Genomic DNA, 26,540 nt, shown 5'->3' with positions numbered 1-26,540 from the left:
CCACCGAATTAATGTGGTTAAAAACCGAATTAATGTGCTTAGTGTGGCCGCGCACAATCGAATTTATACAATCTGTTTCCCAAATTCGAATTATCTAAATTCGGATTAATCCTGTAGTGTAGACATACCCTAAGCAAAGAAAACTTTGTGCACCCTGACCCTTCAAGGTTGTCTTTGCTGTCAGTCTCTCAAAACACACACACACATCAGCTAGATAGGGTTATAGCGATCAGCAATGCCTTTTTTTTTACTCTGACTTTTATAGCAAATGTAAAGGGGGGGGCAGGGGTATGACACTTCTTTTTGCCTGTGAATAAAGGGTGGCTAGCCTGAAAAGCCGGAGGCAGTGTTGTTAGACTACCAGCAAACAATAAGTGGAAGCAAAGGGCTCCGAGCATGGGCTCGGGCACAAGTGGATTCTAGTCCTGACTGCTGCATTTTCCACTTACCTTGGGCAGGCCAAGTCACCTCTGTGCCTTGCTGTCGCCTGTCTGTAAAAATGCAGAAACCCAGGAGGAAAAAGCGCTATTTGAACAGATGCCAAATATTTGTTCATCATTACACATCTCCGTCTCCTGAAGCCCAACCCGGTGGCTATGCTGTGTCTGGAACGCCCCGTAGGGTTGGTGGGAGACCGGCACTTGATGTGGTAGCAGCGTCCCGGTCTTGTAACAACAACCGTCTCCCTAACTGGTTTTCCGTCTTCTGTGCCAGATGGATGGAGGCTTGTTTGAACGAGGAGCTGGCCTCTCCTACGGAGCTAGAGGAGAGCTTACGGAACGGGGTCATCCTCGCCAAACTGGGCCACTGCTTTGCACCCGACGTCGTCCCGCTGAAAAAGATTTATGACCGCGAGCAGATGCGCTACGAGGTAAAGGAATCGGGTGAAGGGATTTGCTTGGGTTAGAGGGAGTGAGTTTGAGATTGGGACTTTGGAGACCTGGGCTCCAATCCTGGCTCGTTGTGTGGCTTTGGGCAAATAACGGAAACTGCTGGCACCTCTCCAACTGGAGCTGACGGGAACTGCCGATGCTCAGCACCTGTGCAAATCAGATCCTCTCTGAAGGAAATGCTGGAAATGAAACTGATGAGAGGCATGAATGAAATGGACCAGCCTATGTTCAATTAATAATCTGAATACCCCCCCCAATTAAATGGGGGCATTGTGAAGGTTAATTAGTGACTATCCAGTTCTATAAAGTGCTGGGTAGCATTATCAACCCATGTAGAGGGGGCATTGATCAGTAGAAGACCATTTCTCTTCAGATCAAGAGATCCCTGGTTGAAACCTGTGTTGCCATCAAAGATTTTTAGATGCTCAAATCCTGTGGTGATGGGTGGCAGAATAAAACTTAAGAGCTCAGCTTTAGAAATGGAGGTGGCTCAACTGGATAACCGCATGCTTGTCACTCTGTCTCACTCGTATAAAGTAGACATGTACCCCTCGAAGAGGCCAGTGCAAACGCTAATGAGCCGCTTAAATCTTCAAAATGGGGCTTTAAAATCTTGAAGTCTGGGAGTTTCAAAAGCCTGCCACACTGGCTTAACTCTGCACCCGTTCAAGTCAATGAGAGTTTTACTGCTCATGAAAATCCCACCTTAAGCACACTTTTCTGTAAAGGGGTGAATTTCAACCCATTCGTGCATAGAAGATGTTATACTGCCAGAGCGCTGTAAAAAGCTGGGGGGTAGGGCGGGGGAGCTTGGTGTGAATGAGAATTAAGGCCCCTAATAGGTTTAACCTAAATCCACTCTGCTAGGTCCAATGACTTTCTCTTAAAGGCTCAATTTCTCTTAACACAGCAACATTTTAGCCACAGTATGCAACTGGCATGTGAGATGCTGCCTGTGTTGGATGTGTGACAGGTTTGTTCTATGTGGCCTAAAACGGAATTTATTTACTCTAACAATTAATTTCTTTGCTGACACAGCGGCATGTGGGTTCCACCCCCCTTTTTGTAAGCTTCCATCCCTGCTGCTTATTAAATCTCTGCACCTTGTTCCAGTCACATGGCGTGAATGGGAATCCAGGCAGGAAAAAAGGCTCCTTTTTAAAGGTTGTTGGTGATTCATTCTAGACCCTGAGGGCCTTTGAAGTCCCCTTCTATTTCCAACATATCAAAGACTGTCTTGGATGAATGAAGCCCATGTGTCTGTTTCTGATACATAATGTGATGGTTCATAAAACATAACGAATCCAGAGCTGTAGGGGCCGATCCTGTTCCCACTGAAGTCAATGGGAAAATCTTTATTGGGTAGATGCTTTTGAATCCGTTCGTATCCTCTTAGATTAATTAACCCTACTGCATGAATGAAGGCTCTCATTTTGCAAAGATGCTTAATTTGACTCATGTGAGCAGAGTTATTCAGGTGTGTGAGTCTCTGGACGATCTGGCCCTATATGACTGTTTGTAAAATTGTTTGAAAAGCAGAACAGTTAAAAAGAAAATGAAATTAACACATTAGTCTCTGATCCTGCAATGCAACCGATCGGTTGATTTCAATGGGTTATTTACTGTGCTTAAAGTTCAGCTCTTTCGGGGGTAGGGACTATGGTTATCTTTTTGTTCTGTGTTTGTACACTGCCTAGCACGATGGGGCTCTGGTCCTTGACTGAAACTCCTATGTGCTACTGCAGTACGTACAAACAAGTCTTTGCAGGATTGGGGCCTTGAATAAGAAATCTTTTAAATTCTAGGTGATGATATTGGTGTGTGCTGCAAGATCTGTCTGATTCCCCTGTGGCTCTCATTTGGCACGTGAGCCATTTCTTTGCTATGGGTGAAACTGGCGTTGCATCAGCCTCTCCGGCGTTGCATCAGCCTCTCCTGCGTTGAAGATGGACGGATAGATTTTTTTGGGGCATGATCTGATGCTCCTGGCAGAGCTCGCTCCAGACCCCGTCAATGCAGAGCTGACTGTCAGTCAGTCAGGGTCACTGCTGCATTGTTCATGGCCTGTGCTGGCTTAAATGGGTTTGGAAGAACTAGATGTAGCTGGTGCATCTGGTTCAGTGTCCAGGACCAGCGTCATCCGAGAAAGGCGCAAGAAACCCTCTAGTGGGCAACAGTGGCATAACCGCACCCAAAAGGGAAGAGTCATTCTAACCCCTGGTTAATCTCTCCTTTTTCCAGGCAAGTGGACTTCATTTTCGACACACGGATAATATCAACCACTGGCGCGAGGCCATGACCCGCCTGGGGCTTCCTACGGTAATGTATTCGCATCAGCATGTCCGGGCCAAAAGCGGAGCCCGGAAAAGATGAGACGCGCTCTCTGCTTGGATAAAAACGCAGAGCCCTTTCGTGTAAGCGGGAGCCACTCGAGTGGCTTCACCCAGCCGGGAGTATCATCCACACCTTGTGGAGTCAAAGGCAGCTGGTCAGGCTAATAAAATCTTCATTTGAAACCCTGTGGAGGTGAAGGAACCGTCCTTTGTCTCCTGCACAACGGGGGCGTAAAACGTTCTAGGGCGCAGTCAGGTCTGCATGAGCGATCCCTTCTCCATCTGTGCGTTGCAGTGACCCGAGAGTGAAACTCGTGGAAGGAGGGGGCGTTAAGGGGTTGCTGCCTTAATAGTAGAAGACTAGACGGCTGTACAATCCTGCCAGACGCTCGACAGAGTTGTCTGTTGAATCGTGTTCTCCCCGTGGGACCGTGTAGAAGCTGCTTCCAACATGGAGCAGCATTGGCCCTCCGTGTCAGCAAAGACTGTAACGATAATCCCTAGTGCTTCTCCGCTTCAGGTCTTCAAAGCACTTTACAAAGGAGATCGGCATCAGTGTCCCCATTTTACAGGTGGGGAAACTGAGAGGCAGGTCAAGGTTACCCAGTAGGTCAGGGCACAACGGGGAATCAAACCCAGGTCTTTTGAGTCTCCAGCCCATGCCTAGCCCCTTGGCTATACTGTGCTGCCAAATAGTTAAAGCTAATTGGCACTTACATGGGTGCTGTCTGTATTGCCAACAGATCTTTCACCCGGAGACAACGGACATCTACGACAAGAAGAACATGCCCCGGGTGGTCTATTGCATTCATGCTCTGAGGTAAGTGAGAAATCCAGGATGTAACGTGTTAAAGCGTTGCGTGTCTCTGGGATTATAGCTAGGGCCCTACCAAATTCACGGTCCATTTTGATCAATTTCATGGTCACAGGATTTTAAAAATTGTAAATTTCATGATTTCAGCTATTTAAATTTGAACTTTCACGGTATTCTAATTGGAGGAGTCCTGACCCAAAAAGGAGTTGTTGGAAGGGGGGGTTGCCAGGTTATTGTGTGTGTGTGTGGGGGGGCGGTTTCCGGTACTGCTACCCTTACTTCTGCGCTGCTGCTGGTGGTGGCGCTGCCTTCAGAGCTGGGTGGCTGGAGAGCGGTGGCTGCTGGCTGGGAGCCCAGCTCTGAAGGCAGCACCGCCGCCAGCAGCAGCGCAGAAGTAAGGATGGCCTGGTATGGTATTGTCACCCTTCTGCGCTGCTGCTGGCGGGGCGCTGCCTTCAGAGCTGAGCGTCTGGCCACCAGCTACCGCTCTCTGGCCACCCAGCTCTGAAGGCAGTGCAGAAGTAAACCTGGCAATACCGCGGTTCCCCTAAAATAACCTTGCAACCCCCCCTGCAACTCCCTTATGGGTCAGAACCCCCAATTTGAGAAACGTTGGTCTCCCCGGTGAAATCTGTATCGTATAGGGTAAAAGCACACACAAGACCAGATTTCACGATCCGTGACGTGTTTTCCATGGCCGTGAATTTCGTAGGGCCCTAAGTTATAGGAACTGAGGAGTTTTTTGCCTGTAGATTTTAATCAATGATACTTGCGCCCTCTGGTGGCTGTTTTATGTTTATCTCCTGAGGCCAGTAATTCTCAGATTTGGGTCCCGATCCTTAAACTCCCATGCCCGTGTTTAACTCCATGTCTGATAGACGACTCCCATGCGTGTCAAGTGAGGGCATGTGTGTGTCTCTGTGGGATCTGCGTGACTGGATTTAGGCCCCCTGGCTTTTTTTTTTTTTTTTTTTTTTTTTTTTTTTTTTTCCAGATTGTTCCCCAAAGGTGTTTCACTGCAGCTCCCATTGGCTGCCGCGGGGTGGGGAGCTCGGTGCCTCTGACAATCTGGGCACTTACTCTAGGTGCCACAGACTCTAAATGCCATGACAAAATGTTATAAATATAATTCATGCAAAATATGGGGCATGGGTGGGTGGGTGTGTGTGTGTGTGTGTGTGCGTGCGCACGCCACGTGCCCCATGCCCATAAAGCCATTGGGTCTGGGCTGTTTCATAGCAGAGGGGTGGGGTGATCCCAAAGTCGAGGGGAGAACACCCTGACAGCGTCCCCCACCCTTTTAAGCCAAGGGGGGTTCTGATTGAACACATGTGACTGGCAGAGGGAGGGAGAGATGGGGTCCAGTTTATTTTATTTTCCAGGGTCAAAGCAACCACCTCAGACTCTCTGGAAGGCAGCAGACAGCCACTCTGGGTCACAGAGTGCTGGTGTCTATGCTTTACAAAGGGGTATCGTCCCTGTTTTACAGATGGGGAAACTGAGGCACGGGGAAGGGATGTGACTTGCCTGAGGTCATACAGCGAGCCAGTCACAGAGCTGGCATTGTAGATCTCCAAGTTCTGTGTTCTAATGACCAGACCACAGAGCTTACTGTGTCATCTACTGTATGGATTAAAAACCCAGTAGTGTGTGTGTGTGTGTTACCGTGTGTCAGTCAAAAACTGAATTGTTCAATTCATCCATGAAGTGTGTTTGTTTTAAATTTTCAGTTTATACTTGTTTAAGCTGGGGCTGGCTCCGCAGATCCAGGATTTATACGGGAAAGTGAACTTTACAGGTATGGGCTGGTAAAGGACAAATCTGGGCTAGTTCCTGGGGGTTTCCTTGTTAACGCTAGCTGATCTGTATTTACTGCTTGTATCTCTGGAATTGTTCTGCAGACGGGATGCTTCAGCAGGCTTTTTATTTATAAGGAGCTTTGTTTAAGCTGAGATACAAAAAAAGTCAATTTTCTATCTCTGTAGCTAACTAAGGAGATCAGTGGCCCACTGTGCCAGGTGCTGTACGTACACATGTTAAGAGACCGTTCCTGCCCTGAACTGTCTAAATAGACATGATGGACAAAGGGTGGGAGAGAAAATAGAAGCCCAGGGAGGGGGAAGTGACTTGCCCAAGGTCACAGGGTAGATCAGTGGCAAAGGTGGGAATAAAATCTAGGTGTCGTGCCCACTGGACCACACTCTCTCATTTGGGAGACTAGCTCCCTGTATGTACCCAATTCAGCGCTGTTGACAATAGAGACAGAAGCACATGCTGCTGCTGGCTCCGTTAGCTTTTCCCTTTTGGGTCACTGAATGTCTCTTTACCGTATGGCCCTGATTCTGCACCGGATCCCTGTGCACATGTACCGCTCCAGTGAAGCCTGTGGCACTGCATAGGGGGCTCCTGGCGTGGATTAAATTGGCTGATGTCCATTGACATCACCTGCCGTTTAGGGTGGGGGTTAAGTCTCTGTACAGTGCCTGGCATCCCCGGGGCCCGTTCCTGCTTGGGGCCTCTGCTTGCCATCCTCATGGTACATAGACATGTCAGAAAGAGTCTGGTGCCGGCCCTGACCCAAACGGGCGTGTATTCGCTGACTGGGCTTGCTCTGTTCCAGAGGAGGAAATTAACAACATGAAGCGGGAGCTGGAGAAATATGGGCTCCAGATGCCAGCCTTCAGCAAGATCGGCGGGATTCTCGCCAGCGAGCTCTCCGTGGATGAAGCGGCAGGTGATTTTACTCCCTGGGTGGTTTTTCCTGCAGCGGCGCTCGCCTGACTCCCTCTCTGGGGTCTTTTGGCTTAATCCAGCTCTGTAACCCCTGAATGCATTTGGCCTCTTTACGGGTCGGTCTAGGGCCGGCTCGGCCCGAACCACAGGGCTAATGGTTGTCAAGGGAGAGTTAGGTGCATGCTGCTTAGACCCCTCGACTCCAGAAGAGTGGATCCCACCTGTGGATCACAGCCTTGCCTCCAGTCCGGGAGAGGGGTGGGACCCGTCGGCATCTCCCATTAGCTCCCTGCCTAGCGTGCTGGCTTTTGTGGATCCCGGTCCCAGGTGCCCCTCTCCCCCTGCATTATATAGAGAGCAGCCACCTCACCCAGGGTTTGTGGATTCTGGTGACTGTTTTTTTCAAGCCCCCCGAAAGCCAGGAGTTGCAACGCTGTGTCCCTGCGTAGATCCGGGCCACAAATAACTGGAAAGACTCAAATCCTCTCGCTCCAGCCTCTGACCACACGATGCTCTTCTGTCTCTGTCTCTTTCTTGCTGCGTCTGGTCTAGTCCACGCCGCCGTCCTCGCCATCAACGAAGCTGTGGAGAGGGGGGTGGTGGAGCAGACCATGGCGGCCCTGCACAATCCCAGCGCCATGCTGCTCAACTTGCGAGAGAACCTCGCCGCCGTCTACCAGGAGATGCTGTACCAGGTGAAGATGGAGAAAGCTGGCAATGCCAGGAACCGGGTAAGGGCAGAGCCCTCGGTGAAAGGAGAAGCTCCGTTACCTGGTGGTAGTGGTAGGCTCTTATCTTATATGTGGACCACAGTGGTGTGATGTGCATCATGATCGGGGGGGCTGCGCCTCGCGCTTTGACACCTAAAATTCAGGGCTTGAGTCATCTTCGAAATGGATCGAGGGAAAACGCAGGGTGGGTTTCTCTGCAGCCAGGAAAGGAAGGGGGCCAGATCCTCCAGGAGGGCTGGCCTAAAGCTGGCTGAGCTGGCCACAGGAGGAACGCTGGGAGCTGGTGGATATGGGGGTGCAGTTGCAGAAAAGGGGTGTGCATCTAGGCCAAGATGTGCAATGGTGGGTGGCTTCTCCCTCTTCTCAGTACCTGCAGGAGAGCCCAGAAAGCGAGGATATTTACGACCGGTGTCTGACTCAGGCTGAAATACAAGGGAACATCAACAAAGTCAACGGTGAGCAAAGCAACGCCCCCCCTCCACCCCCTCGGGGGCTCCTGGAGTAAATATGCTGCTTCTTGAGCACGTCCCCTTGGCGTGGGAGATCTGCCCAACACTAACTAGCTCTCCCAAAAGGCTTTGTTTCATGTGAGACCCAGGCTGGGTTCTTTAGTGGGGGCATGGCCTCTGCTCCGGTTGTTTTCAGAGTCCTGGCCCGGAGGAATAGGCAGGGAATCTCTCCCTCCCCATTAGAGGGCAAAGGGTTTCATTTCAGGAACAGCCTGAGGTTCTCCACATGGTTCCTTCACTGACTTCCCCTGGCACAAAGGGAATCCCTGAAGCAGGTAACCTGGGTAAACTCCTTATAAGAGCTTGTCTACACAGGGGTGGTGACGCTCCTATTCCAGGATGAGTCCCTTTATTGTGACTTAGTTTAACTCCGTTTTGGAAGTGGATTAATCAGGAATAGCTAATCCACTTTAAATTCACAACCTTATTCCGGATCGTCTTTCATGTGTCGACAAACCCTAATGCATTGCCCCTGGGTGGGTGGCTGGTAGCGGGGATCGAACCCCAGACTTCTGGATTTTTGAAGCCCAAGCCTCTAATACATGAGCAGCTCTGTTGGCTGAAGTTGGGGCAGGCTCATGTTGGCCTAGTCATCAGTAGAGGTCAATGGAGCGCCACCTTGAGTGGATGTGGCCTAGTGGTTAGCGCACTAGATTGGGATGCCTTAGCCCTGGGTTCTATTCTCTCCTCTGCCACCACCCTGCTGGGTGACCTTGGAGAAGGCACGTCCCCCTCCGTGCCTCAGTTTCCCCATTTGTACAATGAGGATCAAGATACTGACCTCCTTGGCGAAGAGCTTTGAGCTCTACTGACAAGAGCGCTTTGTAACTTGCGTTGCGGGTATGCTAGAAAATCAAAGCTCGTGGGTCATCAGTAGGGGGCAGAGAGTCGCTCCATCAGCTGGCAGCAGTAGCAGGCTCTTCTCTGTGAGCCAGCTGCTACAAGGGGACAGGATGTAGCTAGCATATTGCACAAATATCAACCAGCCCTTTCAAAACGGGCTCCTCGACAAAGGACCATCCACGGGATAGCTGACGTTCCAAGCCAGCCAGCGCAGTAAGTGGAGTCTAATCCCGTGCTCTGCCTGAGCCGACCCCCAGGCCTTTTAAATCCTCCCTCGCCAAAGGACGCGGACGCTAGGGCTCCATGGTACCAAGCGCCCCAGGCTAGTGGCTCTCTAGCGGTGTCTCCGTGCCTCTCTTCTAGTGCACGGAGCGCTGGAATACGTGGACGATGCTCTGGAGAGGCAGGACCCTCCAGCCTTGTGCCGGGCCCTGCAGGATCCCGTCCTGGCCCTGCGCGGTGTGCAGCGGGAGAACGCAGCCTGGTACTTGGATCAGCTGAGTACAGATCGGGAGCAGAAAGCACTGGTAAGGCCCAGCAGGGGATGTAGCCTGCATACCGGAGCTGGGAGGAAAATTGCAGGGCTAGGAACCAAGTGGTGCTGTGGGATCGGGCCCTAGCAGTCCAGACACCCTGTGCTGGGGCGGGTCTGGATCAAGCGAAAGCCCCATGCTCTAAAGGTTTCCTGTGACACATGGACATTCAGGAAGCCCTGCAGCCGGTCTGCATGTGAGCGACTTCCCGCGGAGGGATGGCAGGCGTGGCCCTGGGAGGGGAGCAGGCTGGCTGGGCCGGTCCCCCTTGTGTGCAAGCTCCTGCTGCTTTCCTCCTTGCAGGAGCTGGGCTACGTGGACCTGCTGGAGCAGGAGGAGGTGCAGGCGGGGATCTACGCAGCCAATGAGAAGGGAGATCAGGAACATGCCAGTAAGTCATGGCAAGTCCCCCATGCAGCGAAGGGGACTGGTACCGAGCTGGGGCAGCCAGGGTTGCTGTGAATCTGAGGCCAGATCCAGGCTTCTCAGCCTGTGCCTGATGCGTCTGGGGCTTGCTCCAGTTCCTAGTGACCCTCGCCGCAAACCCCCTGTAACTGGCACCTTTGCTGGCCGCCTCGCCAGAGAGGCCAATGAATCGTTGAGAGACGCCTGCCCCGCAGGGACTCCCTGTCTCTGTTCACTTGCTGCATTTGCTCCCGCTCCTGTCTTGGAAATGCTAACGCATTAGTGCCCCAGCCGGAGAGGGTCTGAACATCATGCTTGGCATCTGGCTGCTATAGGGATGGGGCATGCGCCAGCTGGTAGGTAGAAGGAAGGTAGCTTGCATCACCTCTGGGAGCTCCTGGGGCTTGGGCCGTCCCTAACTTGTGTCCCTGCTTACGGGGGACTTTGCCTGGCCCAATGGACCTATCCTGCCCCTGCCCTGCAATGCCGCACTGTTGCCAAGGCAGCAAAGAGCCGCTAGGGCCAGTCCCGTGCCTGGGCAGAGCGCATCACGCCTGCCCTGAGTCCCCTGTGCAGCAGGCGAGCTGCTCAAAATGCACGTGGTACGGAAGAGTTAACTGACTGGCAGCACGTGGTGTCTGGGTTGCAAAGCCCCGCGTAATAAGCAGAATTCAGGCAGCCCGGGCCTGCCTGGGCCCCAGATCTCCGCCCTCACATGCCCCCGTCGTCCCAAATTCAACACCCCACGATTATTGCCGCTGAACAGAACTGGGCAGGGCAATTCCTCAGTAGCCCAGAGCCGGGGCTCCAGGAGACCTGTGTCTTCGCTGGCGGGCTGGCAGCAGTGCTCCCCCTAACCCGGCTCCCGTCCGGATACGCAGCGGGGCTGTAACCTCCAGCTGCCGGGGTGGGGTGAAGCTGGAGCTGGCCACGCAGCAGGGAGGCAGTCGCTCCGTGCCGCTGGAGGGTTAGTTTTTCGCAGCATGGCCGCTCCCGCTCAAGCGGCGCGAACTCGGTTTGAGCGCTGCCTTAAGACCAGCCCCGAGTTCCGCCCCCCCCCCCAGTTAATTTGCCTCGTTTGTCCCGCTGGCGCGCAGTGAGGCAGGCCGTGAGCCGCATCAACGCTTCGATCCGCCGGGGGGAGGCGACGGGGACGGTGCGAGAATTGATGAGCCCCGAGGCCCAGCTGCCCGAGGCGTTTCCCTTCGCCGCCCAGCTGTACCAGCACGAGCTCGCCCTGCTACAGCAACACCATCCGCAGGTGAGGAGAGGGCAGCGTCTCCGGGGGCGGGGAAAAGAGGAGAGGTGACAGAGGCGGTCGGACAGTCGGCTCTTGGCTGCTGTCCTGGGGGCCACCTTCACAAGCATGCACTTCCCAGACTGCAGTCCCTGCAGGGGAATCGCTACAGCTCATTGGCCTGGTGCTGAAAGCCCTGGACTGGAGATCTGGCTTCAATCTCTGCCACAGACAGCATGGGACAAGTCTCTCTGTGCCTCAGTTTCCCCCACTGTAAATGGATTCATGTTGGGAACTGTAGGGATTGGGGTGGCAGAAAAGGATCATTGTTGTGTGTGCCCGTCCCCTCCCCGTTTCTGCAGGGTGAGTTGGGGCAGGAGGAACTGTACGTTGCAGTGGAGATGCTCTCGGCCGTGGCGCTGATCGACCGGGCGCTGGAAGCTGGGGACGTCTATGGATTCTGGAGTAGCCTGGTTAGCCCTGCCCTGGGCCTGTCTGACATCGAGGATGCAAATGCGCAACGGTAATTGGGTGGATCTGAGTGGGAATGATGCCCGGTGTACCGATTCCAGTGGAGTGAATTGGCCGTGAATGAGTTAAAAGGCTTTGTGGCATTTAAAAATGACAGAGAGAGGCCCCTGACAATTTTGAGGTGGGTCGAGCTGGGTGGGGAGAGTTCTGAGGCTGTGAAACAGGACCTGCAGGAACCCACGACCTGAAGGTTTAAACTCTGTCTGGAACCTGGTTCTGTTACCAGATGTCATCTGGGGCTGGCTGCAGATCTTCCCAGGAGCCACCACTTGGACCCAGCTTCCTGCTGGTCAGGTGGCAAGAGAGGGATGTGTTGCTGGAGGAGAAAACAATGTTGGTCCTATGCTAAGAGAGTTAGCGGTGAATTTGTGTATGGAAGTCAGGACTCCTGGGTTCTATTCCTGCCTGTGGCAGGAGGGGGGATGGTCTGGGTGGCCAAAGCCGGGACTAAGAGTCGGAACTGCTGCGTTCCATTCTTAGCTATGTTATTGGCTCAACGCGTGACCTTCACTGCTCTGTGCCTCAGTTTCCCCATTTTGGAAACCAAGAGACTGCCTCCTGCGGCGGGGCGTTCTGACATTTTCTGACAGCGTTTTTCAGACCCTTGGATGCGGGACCTTTCAGTCCCGTGCTAAGCACTGGCTCTATCTTTCCCCTTTCAGCTATTTTGACGACTTGTTGAAACTGAAGCACCGGTCTGGGAAAGCCGGGGTTGCGTTCCTGAGCTGGAACGACATCCAGGCCTGCGTGAACAGCGCCAACTCGGCGGTGCAAGACGAAAACGACAGTAAGTGGCTTTTATACCTGAGCGTTGGGCTCCGTGAGCTGTAGTGAGCTCTGAATCACCGGCTGGCTTTGTTCTTCCTGGCACAGGGATCCTCGCCATCAGACTGATCAACGAGGCGCTGGCGCAGGACGACCCGGAGAAGACGCTCACTGCTCTGCTGCTGCCCTCTGCCGGGTTCTCTGCCGTGACTCTCCCGGGAGCGAGGCGTTACCACGATGTCCTGACCGCCGCGCTAAGGCAGAAAGCCCAGGTAAGACTGTCGGTGTTGCGCTGCTGAGAGCAGCTGGCTAGGGAAGGGGTGGAAAGGCTGTTGCTTGGGACACGTTAAAACCAGCGTGTGGCAGAGAACGATCCAGCTGGATAGATGTGAGGGACGGGGGAGAACTGTCATTCCAAGGCTGGGTTAAGGATTCACATTCCTGGCAGTGGCCTTTTGCCCTGGGTTAGAAGCCCAAAGCCACAGGGCAACACGGGGAATTTCTGCCTTTTTGTCTCCAGGCTCTTGCCTGCGTCTTGCTCCACCTGGTTCCAAAAGGTCCCATTGCATTTTCCACAAGAGCCCTGGGGCCTTTAAGCCAAATTCCTCCCACTCCGTTAAATGCTGTTTTTGCCAGCCGCCCCTTCCCCAGAGGTGGCTGCATCTCCGTGACGGAAGCACTGCCTCTGCGTGCGGTTTGTAAAGATTCCCCGGCTCATCCCTTTTTGCCTCCTGTCTCCTAGGTGACCGGAGATGATGGAGCAGCTCTCTGGTGGGAGGAGATCCAGCAAGGGGTTTCCAAGGCCAATCAGGACACCGAGGCAGCCAGGAGACGTAAGGGCTCGGAAGCTAACTTGGACCAGGATCAAGCTGGTGCTGCAGCCCGGCGCTCTTCCGTTATTCCCCTGTGCGCCAAGAAATGCAGGACGGGGAGAGACTCTCTAGCCCGGTCATGCTGGTCTTTCCACCCTCCCTGAATCTCCAGGGCTTGCGAGATACTCTCCGCTGAGGTCTTAAGGGATCAGGGTAGGCCCTGCGAGATGAGCTAGGCTCGGGGGTTCTGGGATGCTGACCCATAAGCCGCGGCAGTGAACGCCACTGAATGCTGTGCCAGTGGCGATCCTTCCGAGACGTCTTGCTTCTCCCCTGATCCTCCAATTGCAATCTGACTTGGAGCCGCCCCTAGGAACCTGTTCTCTGTACCATCTGGAATCCACATTCCCCAGGGGCGTAAAGGGTTAATCTCCTTCTCCAAAGCTTCATGCAACCGGCTGCTAACTACTCACTGGGAATGGCTGTTGCAAAGGTGGACTGGGCTGCCGATGCAGCAGGAACTCGGCTGTTGGAAGCTTGGAGACCACGGGCCGTGGTGACCTGCTTCCAGGCAGGCCTGGACCAAGCTGGGCTCGCTGGGGGGTGTGTGGATGAATGCACCCTCTTCCTTTTCTAACCCCTTCCTTCCCCGTCGCTTCCCGTAGTGGCTCTAGGCACTGCTGCCATCAACCAGGCCATAAAAGAAGGGAAGCCGGCTCAGACGGCACGCGTGCTGTGTAACCCGGACGTCTCCCTGCGCGGCGTCGTGGCAGAATGTGCAGGGGCCTACCAGGCACAGCTCGCCGCCCTCCTGGCTGCCAAGAGACAAGCAGGTAACAGGCCCCTGACTCCTCTGACCTTGAAAATGGCGGGGGCGGGGCTGAGTCTCCAGCGGCTAGCATTGGTTCGCCTCGAACACCCATAGCTGTTTGGGGCAGGGAGCATTTCTGTGTCCGTACAGCGCCTAGCGCCGCGGGTCCTGGTCCGTGACTGGGACCCCGAGGGGCTACCGCAATCCAGAGCAATAACCCCCAATTGCCACGCACTCCACAGGAAAGACGTGGCCGACCCTAAAGCTCTGACTGCCAGAAGCCAAGAGGGGAAGACTGGGCGGTCTTGCTAGCTGCCCTGGTGTGTACGCTCCCCCTGACGCTCTGGTACCAGCTGCTGTCGGACACAGGATCCTGGGCTGGCTGGACCATTGGGCTGACCCAGTATGGCCAGTTGTGGGGACGTCAGCCAGGGGAGGCTGAACGAGGGGGATGGCCTCGTGGTTGGGGCCCTAGCCTGGGATTTGGGAGACCCAGCTTTGCCACGGACTCTGGGCGAGTCTCTCTGCGCCTCAGTTCCCGCTTATGGAGGAGGATGGGTGACCGCGAGGGGAGAAATAGGACAAGCCAGATGTCCAAACCAGAGAGGGGGCTGGCAGATAGTTGCTATAGGAAGGGCATCCGATGCGAGGGAGAAGGCTCTTGCTCTGGTTGTATGTGAGGAGAGCAGGGAGTTGAAAGCCGAACTCTGAAGCTGGGGACAGGACTATAGAGAGCTGCCTAAATGTTCCATCAGCTGAGCCTTGGTTTCCAAACCTGATCGGAGGCCGCTGAAATCCAGTTTGCTGCTGGATCGGTTTAACCCTGCGGCTGCCTCTCCTCTTGCCTTGTTCGTGTTTGTGTGTGTGTGTGCGTGGAGCTCTATTAACGCTCTCCTTCCCCTAATCCTGTCCCAACGGCAACGCTCAGGGAACGCCAAACACCACTGGGTCAGACACCAGCTGAAAGATGGCAGCGTGTATTACTTCAGCCTGCAGAGTTTCGAAGGCAGCTGGGAGCGGCCGCGTGACTCTGTCCTTAACTCCACCCACCTCAGCCGGGAGGAAATCCAGGTGAGGGGCAGTCGCTAGGGGCTGTGATCAAAGACCTCGTGTCTGGAGTAGTGCTGAAGAGTCTGGCTTGCTGCTGCCGGGCCCTGGATGTCGATACGCGAGGCGTCCAGGCTAACGCGCTGTGCGTTAAATGCTCTGGCTGCATCCATGGTTCTAGCCCGTTATCCCACTGGGACATGTCGGAGCGCTTCAGAGATGTTAATAACAAAGCCATTCGTTCTCCAGCCCTCTTGTTCTGCCCAGAGGCTTGCAAGAGAGATTGGGTCATATCACTGGAAGCAACACTCCCAACTCTTAAACATCCGGCTCATGGGAGTTGCCAGACTGGATGAGACCTGGGGTCCATCTAGCCCAGTGACCTATCTCCAGCAGCGGTACCAGCTGCTTCAGAGAAAGATGCAAGAATCCCGCTGTTACAGGATAACCTGCCCTAGGGAGATGTTTCCTCCTGACCCCATTAGAGATTATCTCATGCCCTGAAGGATGAGGGTCTCTAGTGCTTCCAAAAGCCAAGGGATATTTTTATGCACTTTCCAGCCGTAGGATTATCCAATCCTGTTACTGAATCCTGCTAGCATATAGATGCCCCCAGGTTACGCAAACTCGATTTACGCAAAATTTGAGTTTTGAGTTTTGCATAAATCGGGGAGCGTCTGTATATACTTTTGGATGTAATGCACTGGCAACATGTGGTTCTGTCTCCCTCTATTGGCTGAACTGAGTAAGCTTATGAGTCTGTCCCTGCCTCTGAGCTGATTGGATCTGGTCCTTCAGCTCAAAACCGCAGCGGATTATGCTTTTTAGGTCCAGATGGCCTGGGTTCAACCCCAGCTGCTGACCCAGCTGGGGGTGTTCCCTTCTCATTGGTGGATGGTGTACGTGCGTCTGACGCATACAAAGTCTTCCTGAACTGATCTGTCTCTCCTATCTGCAGTCGACGATCACGGAAGTGACCACGGCCCACGACCAGGAACGCCTCTGGGAATCCAACGCTGGATTCGTTGTGCGGCTGCAGGCCCGCATGAGGGGCTACCTGGTCCGCCAGGAATTCGTGGCCCGCAGACATCTGTTGCGGGAGCAGTTACCAGCTGTTATCAAAATTCAAGTGAGGAGCGCTGCCAGACTGCCAAGCCGATCACACGCTGACATGCACGACATCATTTATATAGCGCTGGGCCTTCAGGGTGTTGTACAGGCATCCTGCCCACTTCCCGTATTACCCCCTATTTACAGAGAGGAGAACACCTTTATTATTCATCCTGTCTATTATGGTAGGGCATCAGGACCGGACAAGAACGGGGGACCTGTGCGCTAGGTGCTGTACAGGGTGCCTGTATTTTTTCCATAGCCGCCTCTCTCTCTGGGGGCTTGCAGCCTGGGTTTTGGGAGGGGGTGCCGACCCTGGTTTCGTAGGCTGTGTTGAAGACTAACCGAGTCAGGATGAGCTGAGGAGTAGGGGTTGTTGGGAGTATTCTGTGCTCTCCCTAGGGCAGCTTGTGCTGCCAGCGGCTGGCAGAGGTGTGAGGATTTCCTCCTGTGGGTACAGACCAGGCCTTCCCACACTGGAAGCTGGTGCCTTGGGTCACCCCAGAAATGTCATGCTGTAGTTGATTGGTGTGTGCGATATATATATCTTTTTTCCTCTTGGGGTATCCAGTCATGCTGGAGAGGCTACAGACAGCGCAGCGCTTACCTGCAAAGATTGCGGTACTTGCAAAAAACCAGAGATGCTGTGATAAAGGTACTGGAGCCTTGTCTGCTTCTGTAATCCCCCCCCCCCACACACACCCTGCTCCTCTGTTTTCTAGTAGCAACAACATCCTATTTGCAGCCGTTTTCCCCGTCTAGATCTGGGAATCCCTGTGGAGATGCAGCCATCTCTGGGGTGGAATGTCACAGCTGTTTCACAGCAACAAGAATACATTGTTCACTTCTGTCCTAAGTCACTGCATCTAGTTGCAGGGGGAGTTTTAGGGAGGCAGGACATGGCTTCCCAAACTGGATGTTGACCCCAGGTGGGTGACACCCAAAATTCTTGCAGAGAGCGCTACAGTGGTCAAGAATCTTGGCGTTATCTGTGATCAGAAAAGACACCCGGGTGAGCCCAGCGCCCCCTAGTGCTGTGTAGATGGACTAAGGGAGCCTAAGTGAAATGGATCAAATCGTTGTCTCAGAGAATACCCTCCAAGGCTTCCCGTGTCCAGTTAAAATGGTCAAATCCGTGTCTCCTCTTCTGTTCCCTCCTCTCAGATCCAGGCATACGTGAGGATGTGGCGAGCTCGTAAAAGGTACCGGGAACGGCTGCGCTACTTCAGGAAGAACGTGAGTGGCTGATCCGTGAGTGCAAGTGAAAATATAACCCCAGAGGCTCTGAAAAGAGCCTCTTGCAAATAGACTAAGGGTACGTCTACACTTGGAGCGGGGGGTGATCCCCAGCTCAAGGAGACGTCATTGAGCTAGCGTGCTTAGCTTACGGGCCAGTCATCCCGAGCGCGTGCTAGGTATGTACTCGGGACGCCTCGCCCGTGCTACCGTGGCTGCGTGCTATTTTTAGCAAGCGAGCTTGCTGAGAGCTGGCGCGAGTGTGTTACATCCCCAGCTCGAAGTGTAAACGTACCCCGAGAGTCCTTAGACCATCTTCTTCCTCTGCCTGAGGGAGACACTCAAATCCTCTTGTATCTTGTGCTGGAGCAAAGAGGAGCCCTCTTAAAGTGAATCAGCTAAATAACTGTGTGGCGTTCCAGCATGGAACCTGGGGATGAGGGAGGAGCTTTGTGTTTCTAGGTGGGGGGCTAGAATTTGCCCCTAGGTTGCAAGATTTCTATGTAAGTATGCACCTGAAATGTACAAATCTGCAGGAAAAGAATCTGATGAAGAGGAAGGGGTGGGGATGTGTCTAGGTCCAAAGGCCCACATTTGTCAGTGCCTAGTGAGCTTGGGTGCCGGATGAGAGCCACCTCAAGAAGGCTGATTTTCAGACGGGACTGAGTGCGTTGTTTTGAGGATGGTGTCGGAATGGCAAGCCGCATGTGTGCGTTTGGTTGTGTGGTTCCTTCATTCCTGGCCCTGCTCGCAGACTAGGGGGTTCTTGAGTACGTGTTTGATCAGAAGAGCTGGTAAAGACCCAGTTTAAAGCAAGGTGGGGTGAGTGGTGCCTCGCTGCCTTAGGGAGCAGTCTGTTTTCTCTCTCTCTGTTTTTGGGTTCTTGTGTGTTTATCGTTCTGAATTCTAAGAAATAAAGTTGTGACGTTGCAACCTTCTAGCAAAAGGTTTTAGCTTTTTAATCTAACTTCTGTGTGTGTGAACATCACACCGAGCACTCTCCCTCTGCAAATCAGACCCCTTTAAGACCTCTCAGGTGTGGCACCCAAGGTTGCTAATCCCTTTTGAAAGTTTGGGGTAAAGGAGGTGTGGGGTAGGGAAGTCTGTTGCCTGCGAAAATTAAGAAGCTGAGTGTCTGGAGTTCATTTAGCCTGTTGCCAAATGTAGCGGCTCCTGAAGAAAGCAACAGCCGGTAAGACCCAGGGTAAAATTTTCAAAAGCATCTAAGTGACTGTGGCTCCTAAGTCCTGTTGACTTAGATGCTTTTGGAATTTTTACCCTCAGCACTCTGCAAACCTATAAACCCTCGCAAATCCCCTGTGAGCCAGGAAGAGAGTAAACCCACTTCGCAGATGAAGGGGAAATTGAGGCAGAGGGCGGGTCAATGACTTGCTCAAAGCACACAGCCTCACATCTAGGAATAGAACTCAGGAGTCCAGACTCCCTGCCTCATGGTCAGACCATTCCCTCAGGCATCTGGCTAGGAGTTCACTGTCTAGAAGGATCCCATTGAGTACGCTCCCTCTGCCTGACACCCCAGCTAATCCGTTTGCTAGTTGCATGGCTGGTATATTTTTTTTCTCTCTTTACATTTGTGCCTGCCACGGGGACGCTGTAGGAAACATCCCTCTTCCCCCTTTGTTTGTCTTGGCAGATTAATGCTGTAATTAAAATCCAGGCTTTTGTGAGAGCTAACAAGGCCCGTGGGGATTACAGAATGTTGGGTAAGTGCCTGTCTGTCTAGGTTTTATTTAATACAGATGTGGCTTTCATTAATCGCAAGGATGTTGCCTTCTCATTACCATTCCTACACTTCGGGTATGGGCTGAAGCCCCCTTTGCAGTCCCTGTAGTCTGGTGCTGTGCCAGCCCCTGGTGTAAAGTAGAGCAGCCTCAAGGCTGCTCTAACTTCAGGCCGTGTTTCCTAAGGGAGCTTGGAATCAACAAATAGCCACATAGCAGCATGCTCTGGCTTCGCCCCCTATCCATGCCTATGCTGGGAGCAGGCGCAGAGCCCTTGCACTAGCTCCATGCCAGCCGGGGAGGCCCTGGTGCAGGGGGCATTCTTGGTTCCCATTTCCACCCACTTTTTAAGGCCCCTTTATGCTGGCCCTGAGCACGACAAGCCCTCAGTAGCCATTTAACCGCATTCAAGGGAGAGTTCCCTCTGTCCCCTGCCAGTCCACGCCAGGGACCCGCCACTGAGCATCGTCCGGCGCTTCGCCCACCTGCTGGAGCAGAGCCAGCACGACTTCTGGGAGGAGTCGGAGCTGCTGAAGCTGCGGGAGGAGGTGGTGAAGAGGATCCGCTCCAACCAGCAGCTGGAGAGCGACCTCAACCTTATGGACATCAAGATCGGGCTTCTGGTTAAGAACAGGATCACGCTGCAGGTCAGGGGGTCATGGGGCGGGGGGGGGGGGGGGACCCCAGCTGCCCCAGGGCTTTTCCTCCACTAACCCTACTTTCCCATTCCGGGGCCAGGCTCTGTTCTCCGTTACACCAGTGTGATTCTGGAGTCGCTCCCCTGGACTGGACTAAAGCTGGGGTTCCTTAATCCCCTAGGCTCCTTTTTATGTGCTTGTCTGTGCCTCTGGAAAACCTCCTCCCAAATCCAGCCCTGGTGTAGGCATGGAGCTATGCCTGCTTATGCCAGAACTGAGTTTGGCCCTTCGGGCTTATCCCAGTTCAGGGCAAGTACACCTGTATTCCCGCTCTGTAATCTACCAAGGGCACCCGGCTCGCCAGTTGTCCCCTCAGGTGGAGATCCGCATCCCTCTCTCTCCTGACCAGGGTATCTACGTTGCCCAGTTCCCTAGCAAGTCAGACTGCTTAAGCAGGCCTGCTTTGCTTTTCCCCCAGAGGTGTAAGTGACCACCCAGCCCTTTCTAAGCAAGCAGATTTATTCTTCGGGTGAAAGCATGACTGAGAAAACACTGATTTAAAAACAATAAAACCTACATGTGTGCTAATAAGCTGACCAGAGATCAGCCGAGGTCCATTAACCGCTCTGGTTGGTGGTCAGTCCTTCAAACCCCAGCCAGGGGATTTTCTACAGTCACAAGTTCATAACAGCTGGTATGTTATGACCACAAGCCCACCTCCCCTGTTACAAGTTCATAACAGCTACAGTCACAAGTTCATAACAGCTGGTAGCTAAGAACAAGCCCACCTCCCCTGCCCCGTGAATCAGCCAAGTCCTTCCAACCCTTCCCAGGAAGGACTGCCCCCCCCCCCCTTGGACGGAAGGGCCCATCTGTTTGCTGGATCTGAAAGCAGGCCCTGAGTCTGTTCAAACTCAGGGGTTTTCTTGGTTGGTTCTCTAGAGAACCCAGGGTGAACCAGTATATGCCAGCCTCTCCGGCCGGGGGCACCTCTTGGGAGCTGTTGCAACCTGAGGGACTTTGCCTAATCACGCCGCCCACCCCTGTCCCTGGAGGGCTGGGGTTTCCCCTCCCCCATGGAATTGCATACAATCCCTGCCCTACAACGATACCTAACCTGAATTCAATAAGACGTAACTTAACCTGGACAAACGTCATCGCATTATTGCCATATCTGTCACAGGGCTTAATCCAGAACCCACTCAAGTTAGCGGGAATCTTTCCCCTGATTTCAGGGGGCTTCGGATCCAGCCCCTGATGAGCTGGGTCAATGTATAAGAGCTGCGAATTTATTTTTATTTTGTGGTGCTTTTCATCCATGTGCCTCAAAGCGGGTCAATATCACCGTCCCTTTTTTTACCAGTGGGGAAATTGAGGCACAGGGCAGTGACTCGCCCAGCAGGCCAGTGGCCGAGCTGGGAATAGACCCAGGTGTCCGGACTCCCGGTCCGGCGCTACGCACTAAGTCACGCTGCCTGCTGTTGAGGTCGGCAGCACCTTGCTGACTTGCACGAGGCCTGTTGGGGAACAGGGAGCCTGCCAACTGCATGCAGAGCGAGCCAGGCCTCAGCCGTGCATGTGGAGCTGGTGGGTGTGGTTTGATGGGGGATGAATTTCCCCGTGGTGTGTAAATGGCAAAGCTGCGTGAATCCCAAGGCCCGAAGGGGTGGAATTTTTCCCAGAGGATTTAGGAGCAACAATTCTTATTGCAAGTCCAATGAGACCTGTGCTCCCAAATCACTTGGTCTCAACTATGTCAATGGGGCGGATGCTCCTAAATCACGTAGGCGCTCTTGCCACCCTCCCCCTTATCTGCTCGCCTGCCCCACGACAGGAGGTGGTTTCCCACTGCAAGAAGCTGACGAAGAAGAACAAAGAGCAGCTGTCGACCCTGATGGCCATCGACAAACAGAAGGGGCTCAAGTCGCTCAGCAAGGAGAAGCGCCAGAAGCTGGAGGCCTATCAGCACCTCTTCTACCTGCTGCAGGTGAGCTGGCTGCTGGGTTTGGGGAGGCCTGGGCACTGCTGGCACTTGGGGGTCTTGAGCCAATAGTCCCTTCTGGCCCTACGCTCTGTGCAGATTCCCTCCCCAGCGCCTTCCTCTCCCCTTCTCTGTCTGGACCAGCTCCTTCCTTAAAAGGAAGCGCCACCTCTGAGTTACCATCACGGGATGCTTTGTCACCTGCCCCAGCCAGGCGCAGGGATGCGTGCGTGCACCCCAGCGGGCTGCGACACTGGGATCTGCTCATTAGTTTTCCTGCGATGGGTGTCCATTTGTTATCTAGTATTACGGTAGCACCTAGAGGCCAGAACAGATCAGGGCCCCATTGTTCTAGGCCTGCATGTGAACATGGCAAGAGACAGTCCCTGTTCCAAAGAGCTTTGTCTAATCAAGCAAGACAAAGGATGGGAGGGCACGGAGAGGGGAGGTGACTTGCCCGAGGTCACCCAGCAGAGCTGCAAAGAGAACCCAGTTTTCCTGACTCCCAGTCCAGGGCTGTATTCACCAGACCACGCTGACTGTTCCAGCCCTCAAACCCCAGGATAGCCCTCCTCTTTAACACCTCTCCTCTGTCCGCAGACCCACCCTGTGTATCTGGCTAAGCTGATTTTCCAGATGCCCCAGAACAAGTCGACCAAGTTCATGGAATCGGTGGTCTTCACGCTCTACAACTACGCGTCCAACCCCAGAGAGGCCTACCTGCTCCTTCAGCTCTTCAAAACCGCCCTGCAGGAGGAGATCAGGTAAGTGCTACGGGCACATACCATCGGCTAGGGAGGCCAAGACCAGGGCTGCCCTGATACCAGGGCTTGAACGCCTGTCTGTCTTAAGGAGCTGGCAGTCTGTCTCTTCCCTGCATTCAGATGAAACCGTCTCAGCTGAATGCCTCTGGTATTCCAAGACCCCTCTGAGACACGTGGATGCCTAGGAGTCAAGAGAACGCTCCCTAGCTGTCCGTGCAAGGATGTAGGGCTAGGTCCTGTCCAAACTCCTGTTGACTAGGTTTTGGCGCTTATCCCCCTCAGGGGATGGCTGGCCTGCAATCAGGTGTGTGATTGCACCAGGTGTAGACAGACCCGAGCTGGCTTTAATCTACGTCGCTTGGGCATCCACAGCAGGACGGCTGCACAAGCCGGCCCGAGACCTCGGGCGTGCGCTCAGGCAGCGAGCCCGTGCGGCCGTGGCTTCGCTGCTCTTGGTGCCCAAGTTGGCTCAGGTGTGTCTACACATGCTGTAGGGTTTAGTGCGGCCAGGCCTTTAGAGTTTGAGCACCAAAGTCTCTGAGGGGCATGGACACCCTCCTTGTCCTAATCTAGACACGCAGGAGGTAGGCAGTGGTACCAGGAGGCCGGCTGATTCCACAGCTTGGCAGACCCCGAAGGCACAATAACTGCGCTGCTTGTCTTCAGTGGCTATTTGTTTGTGCTGGCTGCAGCTTCGAGCCCAGATCAGAGTTTTGTCCTTTCTCACCCCCCCTCGCCCCCCCGTCCAGGTCCAAAGTCGACCAGCTCCGTGACATCCTAACGGGGAACCCCACCGTGATCCGGCTGGTGGTGAGCTTTTACCGGAATGCCCGCGGGCAGAACGCCTTGCGTCAGATCCTGGGCAGCCCCGTGCAGGAGGTTCTGCAGGACAGAACCCTCAGCATCCGCACCAACCCCGTGGACATCTACAAGGCCTGGATCAACCAGCTGGAGTCTCAGAGCGGACAGAAGAGGTCAGGCCCGGCCCATGCCCAGCCTCGCCACAGAGGCCACGTTGGCTTGCCAACGTGCTGACGCTTAAGGGTGTCTTTCTTCTATCCACAGCAAGCTCCCATATGATGTTAGCCCCGAGCAGGCCCTGAGCCACCCCGAGGTTCAGCGTCGGCTGGACATCTCCATCCGCAACCTCCTGGCAGTGACGGACAAGTTCCTCTCTGCCATCACCTCTTCCGTGGACAAAATTCCGTAGGTAGCCCCGGGCCTGTCTGTTACAGCCGGTGAGGCAGCGTGGCCTACTGGAGAGGGTACTGGGCCAGGAGCTAGAGGTTTACTCCCAGCCCCTGACTTGCTGTATGACCTGGAGCGAGTCATGGCTCTGCTCCGTGCCTCTTTTTCCCCATGTGTAAAGCCAGTCCCGACCTTCCTCCGTGGAGCGCTCAGACCTGCAGAGGAAAGGGGTCAAGCAGAACTCTTCGTGCTAGTTTAATTAATTAATACCAAAGGTGCTTTCAAGGAAGAACGTATCTAGCGAGTCTGGTGGGAGGCGTCTCCTGCTGCAGGTGTCTTCTCGCTGATGCAGAAGTGGGGTGCGGGTCTGTTCTGACTCCTTTGCCTTTCCTGGAGTGTGGCGGCTCTTTCTGCAGTTCACATCCCGGTAATGGAGGGGGAGCATTTCCTTCAGAGGAGGAGTGGGATCTAGCGGTTAAAATGTGGGACTGGGAGTTGGAGAGACCTGAGCTTCCTCCTTGCCTGACCTTGGGCAAGTCATGCCTCAGTTTTCCCCCTGTAAAATGGGGCTAATACTTTGGGTAATACTCTGCACCTCCATACGCAGGAGGGTGGTGCCATGGAGATTACCTAAGCAATAGCAGAGGGCTTTGAGAGCTCTCGGAGAGGCTCGCCGGGTGGCATATGGCACCACAGGCTGGCCTGACATGCAGGAAGACGCCCCTAAAGAGCTTACACTGTCATTTACTTTGGGGGGAGGGATAGCTCAGTGGTTTGAGCATTGGCCTGCTAAACCCAGGGTTGTGAGTTCAGTCCTTGAGGGGGCCACTTGGGGATCTGGGGCAAAATCAGTACTTGGTCCTGCAAGTGAAGGCAGGGGGCTGGACTCGATGACCTTTCAAGGTCCCTTCCAGTTCTAGGAGATGGGATATCTCCATTAATTTCAATTTCAAATTTCAATTTCAATTTAGGCAAGGTCTGGCCCAGGGAGCGCCGGGCTTGGCTTGGGTTTTGTTGGCAGTGGAGACATCACTTGTACCAAGTCACTGTTTTTGTTGCAGTGCTGGGGCGCCCCAGGACCCCACAGTGCTAGGTGCTGCACAAACCCAGAACAAAGACACCAACGCGCTTACAGTGAATAAGGAGCAGATTTTTAATGGGGAGGGTAATTGGCCATTAGAACAACTGGTCTAGGGATGCGGTGGATTTCCCCCAGCATCTCAAGCCTGGATAGCTTTCCCATAGATCTGCTGTCCTGGGCTGGATTCAAGAAGCACTGGGAGAGGTTGTGTCTGAGGCCAGACTAGATGATCGTTAACGGGCTCTGGCCTTAGCACATGTGAATCTAAGCCCGCTGGTTGACCTCTGCCCACGTGATGAGCCTCTTCTTCTCTGATGTCTTTTAGCTACGGGATGCGCTACGTGGCCAAAGTCCTAAAGACGTCCCTGGCTGAGAAATTCCCAGACGCCGGCGAGGAGGAGATCTGCAAGGTGAGTAGAGGACGTAGATAGCTGGGCAAGGTGACAGCAGCAAGGTCTCTGCGGCTGGCTGCCTCTAAACATCAAGGCTAGAGAGGCGCTGGATAGCCGTCCTGCCCTCCCCCTGGCATCCCGTCAGAGAGGCAGTGTGGCCTAGGGGATCTGGATTCCAGTTATACCATGTGGCCTCGGGCAAGTCACATGCCTGCTCTGTGCCTCCATTTCCCCATCTGTGTAAGAGGGAGAATCCTAGTGTAATGAGCTGGCTAGTGTATGTGCACTGCTGCCCCCTGTGGGTTGCAATCAGAACTCCTGAACTGTGTTTCATAGGCCCCGTACTGCAAAGCTGTACAGGAAACTACCAATGTGTTATAGCCTGGAACAAACATTTAGGCAGCATCCAGACCAGGCTAGAGCCGCCTAAGAGCAAGGCCTCAGTAGTAGTAATAGTTCCCTTTCTCTGCTCCCTGCACCCTAGATTGTCGGGAACCTGCTCTATTACCGTTTCATGAACCCGGCCGTGGTGGCTCCGGACGGCTTCGATATCGTTGATATCTCTGCCGGCGTGGCCCTGCACCCGGAGCACCGGCGCAACCTGGGCTCCATTGCCAAGATCCTGCAGCACGCAGCGGCCAATAAGATGTTCGAGGGGGAAAACGGCCATCTGCGTGTGGTGAACCAGTACCTGGAAGAAACCCACTCTAAGTTCAGGTTGGTGCCATGCGGTGGCAGTTGTAGCCACGGTCCCATTGCGCTAGGTGCTGTACGTACGTGTAGTGAGACTGCTCCGATCCCCTAAAGAGTTTAATTGAAACAAACAAGGCCGGCATGAGGTATTATTTATCCCTCTTTCGCAAATGGGGAAACCGAGGTCCAGAGAGACAAGGCGACTTGCCGAGTCTCCTGCAGGGAGTCCGTGGCAGCGCTGGGAAGAGAATCCAGGTCTCTTAAATTCTAAGCTAAGGTCTCAGCCACAAGGTCAGGCTTCATTTCGCTAGTGCTGCTGCAAAGCCGGGGTAACAGCAAAGCTTAACTGAGTTTTGACAGCAGCCGCCGCCTTAGCTAGGGACATGAGTGGAAAAGAGGATCTACGCTTAACTGGCCAGAACTGTCCCTTTGTTCTGTGTTTTTACAGCAGGCAGCACCGTGGGGTCGTGGTCCGTGGCTCAGGCATCAAGGCACTTTGACAATACAAGTAATTAATAAGAATTAAGGGAGTGATTTTTTTTTTTAACAGATCTAGCTACACCAGTAAAAACCATAGTGTGGACTCTGTTATACCAGAATGCCTGTGCAGTAGAACGTCAGGGTTACGAACACCTCGGGAATGTTTGTAACTTGGAACAAAACGTGATGGTTGTTCTTTCAAAAGTTCACAACTAAACCTTGACTTAATACAGCTTTG

At 53.8% G+C, this 26,540-nt stretch overlaps 1 protein-coding gene across 1 annotated transcript in view; it reads left to right on the top strand.

Moving 5' to 3' along the window:
• Positions 1–26,540, top strand: part of IQGAP3 (IQ motif containing GTPase activating protein 3) — a 44,645-nt gene that overhangs the window by 2,699 nt on the left and 15,406 nt on the right. Inside the window, exons 3-29 of the mRNA XM_026656224.2 lie at positions 715–871; positions 3,135–3,212; positions 3,970–4,046; positions 5,771–5,838; positions 6,661–6,774; positions 7,326–7,504; positions 7,872–7,959; positions 9,220–9,383; positions 9,693–9,780; positions 10,892–11,055; positions 11,394–11,554; positions 12,225–12,349; positions 12,436–12,599; positions 13,070–13,160; positions 13,805–13,972; positions 14,879–15,021; positions 15,956–16,126; positions 16,679–16,762; positions 17,272–17,343; positions 18,998–19,067; positions 19,524–19,732; positions 21,558–21,710; positions 22,305–22,468; positions 23,218–23,442; positions 23,534–23,674; positions 25,063–25,147; positions 25,614–25,846. Of these exons, the coding sequence (XP_026512009.1) occupies positions 715–871; positions 3,135–3,212; positions 3,970–4,046; positions 5,771–5,838; positions 6,661–6,774; positions 7,326–7,504; positions 7,872–7,959; positions 9,220–9,383; positions 9,693–9,780; positions 10,892–11,055; positions 11,394–11,554; positions 12,225–12,349; positions 12,436–12,599; positions 13,070–13,160; positions 13,805–13,972; positions 14,879–15,021; positions 15,956–16,126; positions 16,679–16,762; positions 17,272–17,343; positions 18,998–19,067; positions 19,524–19,732; positions 21,558–21,710; positions 22,305–22,468; positions 23,218–23,442; positions 23,534–23,674; positions 25,063–25,147; positions 25,614–25,846 (3,636 nt within the window). The remainder of the gene's footprint in view (positions 1–714; positions 872–3,134; positions 3,213–3,969; positions 4,047–5,770; positions 5,839–6,660; positions 6,775–7,325; positions 7,505–7,871; positions 7,960–9,219; positions 9,384–9,692; positions 9,781–10,891; positions 11,056–11,393; positions 11,555–12,224; positions 12,350–12,435; positions 12,600–13,069; positions 13,161–13,804; positions 13,973–14,878; positions 15,022–15,955; positions 16,127–16,678; positions 16,763–17,271; positions 17,344–18,997; positions 19,068–19,523; positions 19,733–21,557; positions 21,711–22,304; positions 22,469–23,217; positions 23,443–23,533; positions 23,675–25,062; positions 25,148–25,613; positions 25,847–26,540) is intronic.

Source organism: Terrapene carolina, unplaced genomic scaffold, assembly GCF_002925995.2.
Source record: "Terrapene carolina triunguis isolate 2854851 unplaced genomic scaffold, T_m_triunguis-2.0 Scaffold227, whole genome shotgun sequence".
Lineage (NCBI taxonomy): Eukaryota > Metazoa > Chordata > Testudines > Emydidae > Terrapene > Terrapene triunguis.
The sequence above is the reverse complement of the archived record's forward strand: the minus strand, read 5'-3'. Positions and strand labels throughout refer to the sequence as shown.